Here is a 10561-nt window from a genome sequence, read left to right on the forward strand (position 1 = left end):
AGTAATATTGAATCTTCGATGAATGAATGAACTCTGAGTAAAACATGCAGTCGACACAGCTTCAGCCCAAAGATATTGAGGTAAGTTCGCATATGTTAGCATGGTCCTTGCCGCTTCGCATAGAGACCTATTTCTTCTTTCAACAACACCATTTTGTTGTGGAGTATATGGTGATGAGAAATTATGCGAAATGCCTTTGGCTGTGAGAAATGAATCCAGCGTTTGATTTTTAGAACCATTCTCACTTTTAATTCTGCGAATATTCTTTTTAAGACTTATCTCAATCTTTTTGATAAAATCAATCATCGTCTGAGCAACTTCAGATTTTAACCTGAGAAAGAATACCCATGTAAATCGAGAAAAATCATCAACAATAACTAAAATGTACCGCTTTTTATTGATTGTAGCAATAGTCGACGGTCCACATAAATCAATGTGAAGAAGTTCCAACGGTTCCACGATTTTTGTATCTATCACAATTGGATGACCTTTTCTATGTTGTTTTCCTTGTTCACAAGCTGCACACAAAGTATCATTGTCAAATTTCAGTACAGGTAAACCTCGAACCAAATCTTCAGTAACAAGCTTGTTAATATTGCGAAAGTTCAAATGAGACAATCTTTTATACCAAAGCCAGCTAACATCATTAGAGACCTTCGACAATAGACACACTTCAGGTTTGCCCACAATCGGTTTGATGTCGAGTGTGAACATGTCTCCATATCTTTTGGATTTGAGAAGTACTTCATTTGTCTCTACTTTCGAAATAATACTTCCTTCTTCATTGAACACAACCTGATTTCTAGTACCCACAACAAGTTGCGAAACACTAATCAAGTTGTGTTGAAGACCTTCGACATAAGCAACCCGGTTAACTGTGAATTGTCCATTTGTGATTTTTCCATAACCTTTCACGTGACACTTGTGATTGTTTCCAAATTTTACTACTCCAACATTTTCCAAGCTTCTATAATCTCGCAAGTTTTCCTTTCTGCCAGTCATGTGACGAGAGCAACCACTATCAATATACCATTTCGCATCATATTGCTCGTCACATATCACCTGCATTTAATGAAAGAATTTAGGAACCCAAGACTTGTTGGGTCCATCATTAGTAGCATTGAACAAATTCTTTGAATTTAAAAACCACGTTTTCACTTTGTTTGTGACACTATCGATTAAATCAAATTTATCAGATCTAGATATTGAAATATAGTTGTTTGATAGTTTTGGATTTCCATTGACTTTCACCTCATCCTTCACAACCTTCGCAACTTTCACAACTAGTTTCCAATTTTGTACTGGAACTTGCGAATCATGAGATGATGAACTACCAGTAGAAGACTCATTCACAAACTTATCGAATGCAGTCTTTATCTGTTGCTTTGAAAACTTTCCATTTTGGTATTGTTTTCCTTGCCCTTCAAGCCAATTGTTGATCGTATATACATCAGATTTTCCTTTTGTATACGAAACTTTGGTCGGTTTTGTGATCGAAGGATTTGGAAAATTTGGTTGTTTGGGTGAAAATTTTGGTTTTGTTTGAGTTTTGACATTCAAAGTTGGTGAATTATTCGTTAATTTTCTAACATTTTGAAACTTACGATCATTCACAAAATTTTGCGAAGTCTCAAATTTTCTAATGTTGTCAAATTTTCGAACAGATTTATCTTCATTTTTCATTGAAATTTTGTCAACAGAATATATTGGTTTGTGAAAACTTGTATCCTTTTGTTTGTTTGTTCTTTGAAATTTTGATGGTTTTGTTCTTGGAATTTGTGCTTTCGCAACTTTTGGTTTATCATTAGACACAACTTGCCAAAAGATTGCTTTTCTTGCTTTTCTTTTTGAAACATTGTTTTCTTTTGAATACTTTCAAACCATCAACTTAAATTCATAAGAATTCAATTTCACTTCCATCTTTAGTTTTTCATCTTTTTCAAAAACTTTGTTTTCTTTTTCACTTTTAACCATCCATTTTTGTGATAATTTTTGGCGTTGAAAAACGTATGAGTTTTGAGTTAAATTGTTTTCTACCGTATTTTGATTTGCAAAGAAACCTTCGGTAGTTGACCTTTGGTTGTCATTTTCAACCATTTTGTTGAATTCAGGCTTGATTTTCTCAACATTTCCAGCTGTGACGAAGACTTGATTTGGAAAAATCGTGTTATTAGTGCATGTAAAATTCGGATAGACCACAGTGTTGGTTTCCAAATAATGTACACCTTTGTCATTAAGAACTTTGTCGAATTCTTTTGTATCACCAAACACTATGTTAACAACAACACGTTGAGGTGATTCATGCGAATCTTTCACATCTTCTTCGTCTTCATCAGTGTCATCTGACTTACAGCTTTTAACTTCCACATTGTGAAAGTCACAAGTTTGCGAAGTAGAGGGTTTATCATTTTCATCCTTTACTATCGAATTAACTATAATTTCTTTACCTTTGACCTTAGATGTTATATTAATGATAGACAGTTGAGAACAATCAACCTCTTCTTCCTCTTCGATCTCACTGATTTCACTCACATTATCTGAATTGTCATCGAGATCAGCATAATTGTGTTGAGAATCAAGAGGTGAAGTTTCAGTTTTCTTTAAGATTTTCACTTGTTCATTCATTGTCAAACTTTCATTAACAATATTAACCAATTCATTCACATTCAAAAATTCATCAATTTTGACAATACCATATGCGAATCTATCATCAGATATTTTGTAAAATTGAGCAATAGTATTTTCGCAGTCATAAGAAACAACATCAACTTTTTCGCGTTCAAATTCAAGAAAAGGTAGTAGTTTCCTATGTTGTTCTTTGCTTATCTCAGACGAATGATGTAAAGCTGTTAACTTTGTATATAAATGTTTAGCAGAGTTACAATAAATGTTTCGTTGTGCTAGTAACAACCTAACTTCTTTATCAAGATTGTCCCTATCACAATTTACATTTGTCATTTGTAATTCAAGTTTATCTACTCTGCTTCGTTTTATTTCTAATTGTCTTCTTGTCTCAACTAGTTGCGAATTTAGATTTTGTGCTTCAGTACTAGCAGACACAATAACAACATCAAAGTAAGCAACAATATCATCAAACGAAGTTATTTCAACATCATAAGCAGATAAATGAATATTAAAGGATTCAAGAATAGCACGTACCTTAGTGGTCATTGGAGATTTATCGGTGAACTTGGACACAAAGCAACGTCCAGAAACATTCTCTTCACAATTTTCTTCATAACTTGCAAACATTGCACCATGAGTTGGGTGCCTCATCTCTTCATCATTAGATCCTGAAGACCAGATCTAATAAGTTCCACTTTCTTCTTCTTTAGACTCTCCTTTCGCAACCAAAGACAATCCTTTCGCCTTCGCACACACCTCCTCAAGCTTCTCTGAGTAGTAGGCTTCGTCTTTGAGTTTGCTCTTCTTCTCCTCTTTCTTCCTTAACATGCAATCAGCTGCGAAATGATTCGCACCATTGCAATAATGACAATCAATTCTAGAGTCATATTTTAGTTTCTTCTCTACTTTTGTATCTTTCTGCTTTTCTTCAACCTTCTCAAATTTCTTCTTCTCCTCACCTCCAGCTTTTATGAAACCACTCTTCGCATCAGTTTGCTTTCCTTTTGGATTGAAAGGCTTTTTGAAAAATTTCTTAACTCTGTTTTTCGAATAAAATGCAACTGCTTCATCATCAGAATTCATTAAGAAACCTTCATTGTCTGATTCTTCCTTCTCACCAGCATCAATTTCAGTAACCTTCGAAACTAAAGCCAATGGACCTCCTAGACTCTGTTTCGATTCTTCAAACATTTCTGTAACTTCGCTTTCATGTGTTTTCAGCTAGTTGTAGAGATCATTCAAGGTGGAAGTATCAAAACTTTGTTGGTTCTTTATCATCATACTCACACTACGCTACTCCTTGCGAAGACCCATGATGAATGTCAGATTGAATTCCATGAGAGATCTTGTGATTCCATACCTGCTGCAACGATAAACAAGCTCATTCAGACGATCATAGTAGTTTTCAATTGTTTCAGCATCCTTTTGTCTAAATTCCTTAAGCTCAACAAGACATTACTTAATAGAATTGATCTTTGTCTTCTCACTTCCTTGATTCTTCTCTTTCAGTGTGATCCAAATCTCCTTGGCTGTTTTACAACTACGAATGTATTTGTAAACCACAGGAGGCAGTGCACCTCTTAGCTCCCTCATACATCTTTTCTCATTCTTCTTCAGGCGATTCTGTTGTTCAGTAACATCGTTTGAAGAAGCAGATGCTCCAATTGATTGAACATTTACATGAGGTAGAACTGTTCCATTGATACAATTCTAGAGCTCTTCATCAATTCCATTTAAGTAATCCTCCATCCTATCAGCCCACTGATCATAGTAATCAGGGATTAACATTGGAATTTTGGTTGAAGAACCAAGCAAGTGAGAGAAAGAAGTCATGGTATTCATGTTGAAGTTCGCCATTGATGAACACGAGAATTTTTTCAGAAAAACTTGAAAAACTTGATGAAATTTTGAATTTATCAAATGAATTGATCACCGATTGCTAATCGATCACTCGACTAAACAATTCAAATGCGGAATCGATTCAAATATGAAGATCAAGAAAGATTTTCAGAACCAAAATATGCGGAAATTTTTTGAGTAAAATCACTACTCAAAAAGCAAATAATTCTAAAACGAAAATCGGATCAATGTAGTTTGAATCTGGCTCTGATACCAATTAAAGAGAATTGTAATCGAGATTTAGAAAGCAATCATGATTATCTGAATGAAAAGTAAGAACACAAAGAGTAAATATTAATCAGATCTTATATTGATGAAGAAACTGATTACAGACTTAAACAGAGAAACATGCAAATGACTAGTGAATCACTCGTTGAATCAATCATTTCTCTACTTCTAACCTCAGTCCCTATTTATAGGAAACATGAGTGTACAAAAAATATACTAAGTCCTTAACAATACGCTTCGCACAACTGAAGACTTAGTAAAATAATTAACATGCGAAACTAAGAACAGACACTTCGACTTTTACAATTTTTAGACTCTACACACATATCATCTACTAGCACTTTGCCACTGGCTCTCAGCCACAACTGCTACCAACTCTCAGCATTCACTACTACCGGATCTCAAACACACTGTAATCATCAACCTCTCATTGGAACCATATATATACCGGGCTAATGCTAATACCTATAATTGCCTTATGAACACGTAATCATATGTAGTCGGGATTCACATTAATGGTCGAACAGATGATCTCACTCTAAAGCTACAACCAAAAAATGAACATGTAAGATAGCCTAGACCAAGAGTTCTCAGGATATTTGACTTAAACTACATACAACCCCTAGGGTGTCCACTCAACGGTTAACAAATACTATCATTACCCTAGCCAAACATGACACCTAATAACATCATATAATCAACATGCAAGACCCTATCAGTCTAGCATTCCATGACACCAAGTGTCTCATACTACAGATACATAACTAGGAGTTATCCTTGTCAACTAGCATACATGTACTCTATCAGTACCAATATCCTAACATACAAAGGATATATAATGTCATTTGTGGCATAATGCAAAGACTCACTTGAATCATAGAAGACTACACCTCAGCTCGTGAGATCGAAAAGTTGGTGATATCAAGGCTCCTCAAGCTAATCATACGTATAATAAAACCCTAATTAATAATTAAGGTAATAACTTATCTCACAAAGAATATTGGTTCACAATTAATCCTCCTTTGAGCAAAAGACCATTTTTCCCTTCCACGACTAAGTCCTAATACAGTGGACCAAACGTCAAACTGGTCAAAAAGTCAATGGTTAATCCTTAGTTGACCTATGCTTAGTGTAGCATACTGCTTTACGCTCGACATAGAGCTCTAGGCTAGAAAACAGGAAATACCATGCTATACTCGACATAGAGAAATCTATGCTTAACATAACCCCCCTGATGCCCAAAAATTCTATTAAGCTCTTAATACAGAAAGTTAGCCCCTAAAACTTTCAAATCTGATCCAAATGGACGTCTTAATGGATAAAGTCTATGAATTTATGCATTTGCATGGATAGAAAGAGCACAAAACCAAACCCTAAGTCTATAAAAGTCAACTATGCTCAAGAACTCATGCATGGAAGGATGAGACTGTCCAAGCTCTCATTTTTATGACTCCACAACCCTAAAATCATCAGTACATGATACTCAAATAGTCTGGAGTAACCCATACTCACAAGGACCAAGATTACGGGGGACAAAATGCATAGAATCTCTTGACTAAACTAGATTTAACATGAACAAGCATCAAGATAGGAACTTTATAACGTTCTAGAGATAGCCGTTGTCTTGTAAATTCCAAATCTAAACAATTGGGGCTTCTAAGTGATTCCACAAAGCACCTTCTTCCTTCAAATGAGTACATAATTTACTCTAAGGGATCAAAACTCCCAAAAGGTGGCTAAGGCTTTAAGGTGGCAATTTGGGAGAGTGGAGGCTGAACATGGGGAGGATCCCAAGAAGTTAGAGCCTTTAAATAAGGCTCATAACCCTAGGTTTAGGGTTTTGGTCCAACGTGGCTACACTCGGCATAGCCTAACCTACGCCCAACATAGGTCATTAAACTCCTGATTAACAATCCTTCACCTACGCTTAACGTAGGGAACTATCCTACACTCAACGTAGGGCATCACTTCTCAAATCCAAACTTAGGCACAAAAGAATATCAAAAAATAATTCCTGAAAATATGGATGTTACAGTTAAGATGAAGTTTAAACATTAGGCATGGTGTTCTATACACTCTTTAACTCAAAATTTGATGAATAAACGTTGACGACAGTTAAAATCCATCATTTTTCATCAAGACCATGAAACCAAATTGAAGGGAAAGATTATCTTACCTTTATGAATACGAAGGAAACCCTACAAGATCATGGGCTTGGGCTGCAACCTTATTTATGTTGTGACCACACACGTGTCACGTCGTGACCACAGTCCAGATACGCGTACCTCTCTCGGCTTGTCACGTCGTGACCACCTTATGGTCACATCATAACACTCGGTTTCTCCTTAAAACCAAGCTTTTGACTCCTTAATGCCCTAAACTGAACTATTCTGAAAAACGGGTGTTACAACATACTTGTGTGGTTTTATCACATCTTTACCTACCTTATATCATCAAGAAGATTCTAAGTGCATTTTGGAGATCAAGTCAATACAACAACAACGTTACTATTGCAAAATCATTCAAGAACAAGTCTCTCTCTCTCTCTCTCTCACAAAATCAAGAACATTACGATTTGAAAATTTCTGAAACAATCCAAGCTTTCGTTCACCTACTGCCTGCCTGCAGGGGGGGGGGGGGGGGGGTGTATTACATAGACATTAGCAAGCATTAGTTTCCATATCTATGTTTGATATAATTCTTTGTATTAAGTCTTAGTATTACCATATGATTCCTATTTAAATACCCTTTTGAAATCAATGAGAATGGATATCCATTTATGTTCCAAATATTCTTATTAAGTTAATCATCTTTATAAAAAGATAGAAACCACTTCATTGCTTTTGGTCCTTCATCTCTTCGTCAACCCTTTTCATGATTAGTATGCTTATGCGAAAAAGACAAAAAGAAAATGGACCTCATCGTTAAAATTAGTAAACATAAAGCATATGCATATGAAACAAATTACAACCTTTTGGGACGATTTCGTGTAAAATAAAAGTGTAGGTGGTTGAAGTGTAAATATTTAAATGGGCGACTGTCATTTGTCCTGTTAAACCGCCGTTAGATTCTCCCCTTCTGTGCTCTGTCAGTCACCGAGCACAGTTTCTCTCTCTAGAATAAAATTGAATCCAAGAAGAATAAATTTAGGTTTTTCCCAAGTCCTCACTACCCAAAGAAACCCTTTTCTCTTATTGTTCTAGGGTTTCTTTTTTAATCTTAATTCTCTCTCCAAATGCATCATCTTCATCGTCATCATCAAATTAGTTGTCGCTAATTCAATCAGCTTCTATCTTTGACCAAATACCAATCACCTTTCGCTTTCATTCGGTTATTCGAAGCTCAAAATGATGGGATTGGAGATGATGAACTTGGAGAATTACATGTCATTTGACTCTTCCAGAGTTTAGAGTCAGCGAAATTGTGTGGGTCCAAGGTACGAGCTCTTTCTCATTAGGGTTTTTCAATTTCAACCCTCCATGGCTTATCTTTGATTATCTCTACGATGCTAGAAATGTATGTGGTTTGGGATATCTCGATGTTGAAACGTTGATTGATTCGATTAAGAAGGGTTTAGGATTTGCGAATTTGGGGATTCCGGATATGATTAAGCAAATACTTAACAAGCTTCCGAGAAAACCGTCTTCAAAATCCTCTCAATCCGATGGGGGGAAGAACGAATCGGCTTTTCCTTCGATGAATTCGAGTGTTTCAGGGGCTAACAGTAATCCTAAGTCCAATTCATCATCTGGTAAAGGTTCGAATTCAAGTTCTTCAAGGTCTATGAATGGAATTCATACTCCAAACATGAAATCAAACCAGGTGAAGAAACCTAATCAAGCTGCTTACGAATCATTACCAAGTTTTCGCGACGTACCCACTTCAGAAAAACACAATCTGTTCATAAAAAAGTTGAACATGTGTTGTGTAGTGTTTGATTTCACCGACCCATCAAAGAATCTGAAAGAGAAGGACATCAAACGACAGACTTTACTCGAACTTGTTGACTACGTATCTTCAGTTCCTTCAAAGTTCAATGAACCCACAATGCAAGAAATCACAAAAATGATATCCACAAATCTCTTCCGCTCACTACCCACAAATCACGATTCCAAACTCCCAGATATATACGATCCAGAAGACGATGAACCAAACATGGAACCTTCATGGCCTCATCTCCAAATCGTATATGAATTCCTCCTCAGATTCATCGCTTCAACAGAAACAGACGCCAAAATCGCCAAACGATACATCGATCATTCATTCGTTTTGAAACTACTCGATCTTTTCGATTCAGAAGATCAAAGAGAAAGAGAGTATTTGAAGACAATCCTACACCGAATCTATGGAAAATTCATGGTGCATCGCCCGTTTATCAGAAAAGCAATAAACAATATCTTTTTTCAATTTATATTTGAAACCGAAAAGCATAACGGAATCGCAGAAATGCTCGAGATATTGGGGAGTATAATCAACGGGTTTGCTTTACCTTTGAAAGAAGAACACAAGCTTTTTCTAATGAGGGCTTTGATCCCACTTCATAAACCTAAATGTTTATCGATGTATCATCAGCAATTATCGTATTGTGTTACACAATTTGTGGAAAAAGATTTTAAATTGGCAGATATTGTGATTAGAGGACTTGTGAAATATTGGCCTGTGACTAATAGCTCAAAAGAGGTTATGTTTTTAAGTGAATTGGAGGAAGTTTTGGAGTCTACACAAGCTGCAGAGTTTCAAAAATGTATGGTGCCTTTGTTTAGGCAAATTGGGAGGTGTCTTAATAGTTCACATTTCCAGGTATGTATAATTCTATATACTTTCATTTCTTCCTATTATATATCATTATAAAGAAAAGACATTGGTATTTGTTACAGGTGGCTGAAAGGGCGTTGTTTTTATGGAACAATGATCACATAAGAAATCTGATAACTCAAAACCGAAAAGTCATCTTGCCAATAATCTTCCCTGCTTTGGAGAAAAACACAAGGCCAAGGGGTCACTGGAATCAAGCTGTTCAGAGCTTAACTCTGAATGTAAGGAAAATCTTTTCAGACATTGATCAAACACTGTTTGATGAATGTCTGAATAGATATCAAGAAGATGAAGTCAAACAGAAGGAAAACAATCAGAAACGTGAGTCAACATGGATGCGAATGGAAACTGTTGCAGCCTCAAATGGAAATGAATCGAGGTTTGCTTCTTCTGTTGGAGTCAGTAGCTGATATGGTTGACTTTTGGGTTTGACTTTCACCTGAATTTGGAATTTGGAATTGGGAATTGGGGATGGTTTTGTGGATAGAAATGGAGGGGGAACCCTTTTTGGATTTTCTTGTTTATTGTTGTTTATGGTATTGGGTTGTGTTGTAGTATAAAAACCGGTTTTAAAGAGGAAGTCCTTTTTTTTTTTTGGATTTTGTACCCACATAATGTTATTGATGTAATGATGCAAGAAAATGATGATTTGGTATGATGTTTTATTTTCGGATTTTGTAGTGCATGAAAAAACAATATTCACTGGGGTTATCTCCAGAAAAGTACTTAGTTTGGCATATTTTATGGATAGTTTCGATTTTTATTTTTTGAACAGAAAATTGCCGGTATCATCCGATAATTTGCCATTTTCTGTAAGTAAAAAGTAAGGACTTCTTTGACAAAATATTAGGTAATTCGAGATTTTTTAGTAAAAAAAATAGATATCGGTATTTTTTTTTTCATAAACTATGTTAAAATAATATAACTTTCTTAATAACAACTCATATTCTCTTAGTCAATTTATGGATTTGTGCATCGGGTTTGATACCCATGT

At 35.6% G+C, this 10561-nt stretch overlaps 1 protein-coding gene across 1 annotated transcript; it reads left to right on the forward strand.

Annotated features, from left to right (window-relative positions):
- Positions 1–7832: 7832 nt before the first annotated feature.
- On the forward strand, positions 7833–10232 carry LOC111921130 (serine/threonine protein phosphatase 2A 59 kDa regulatory subunit B' zeta isoform). Its single transcript, XM_023916709.3, has 3 exons — positions 7833–8188; positions 8265–9552; positions 9630–10232. The coding sequence occupies exons 2-3, from the start codon at positions 8356–8358 to the stop codon at positions 9975–9977; spliced, it is 1545 nt and encodes a 514-aa protein (XP_023772477.1). The 5' UTR covers positions 7833–8188; positions 8265–8355; the 3' UTR covers positions 9978–10232.
- The last annotated feature ends 329 nt before the right edge of the window (positions 10233–10561 follow it).

The sequence above is a fragment of the Lactuca sativa genome, chromosome 9, assembly GCF_002870075.4.
Source record: "Lactuca sativa cultivar Salinas chromosome 9, Lsat_Salinas_v11, whole genome shotgun sequence".
Classification (NCBI taxonomy): Eukaryota; Viridiplantae; Streptophyta; class Magnoliopsida; order Asterales; family Asteraceae; genus Lactuca; species Lactuca sativa.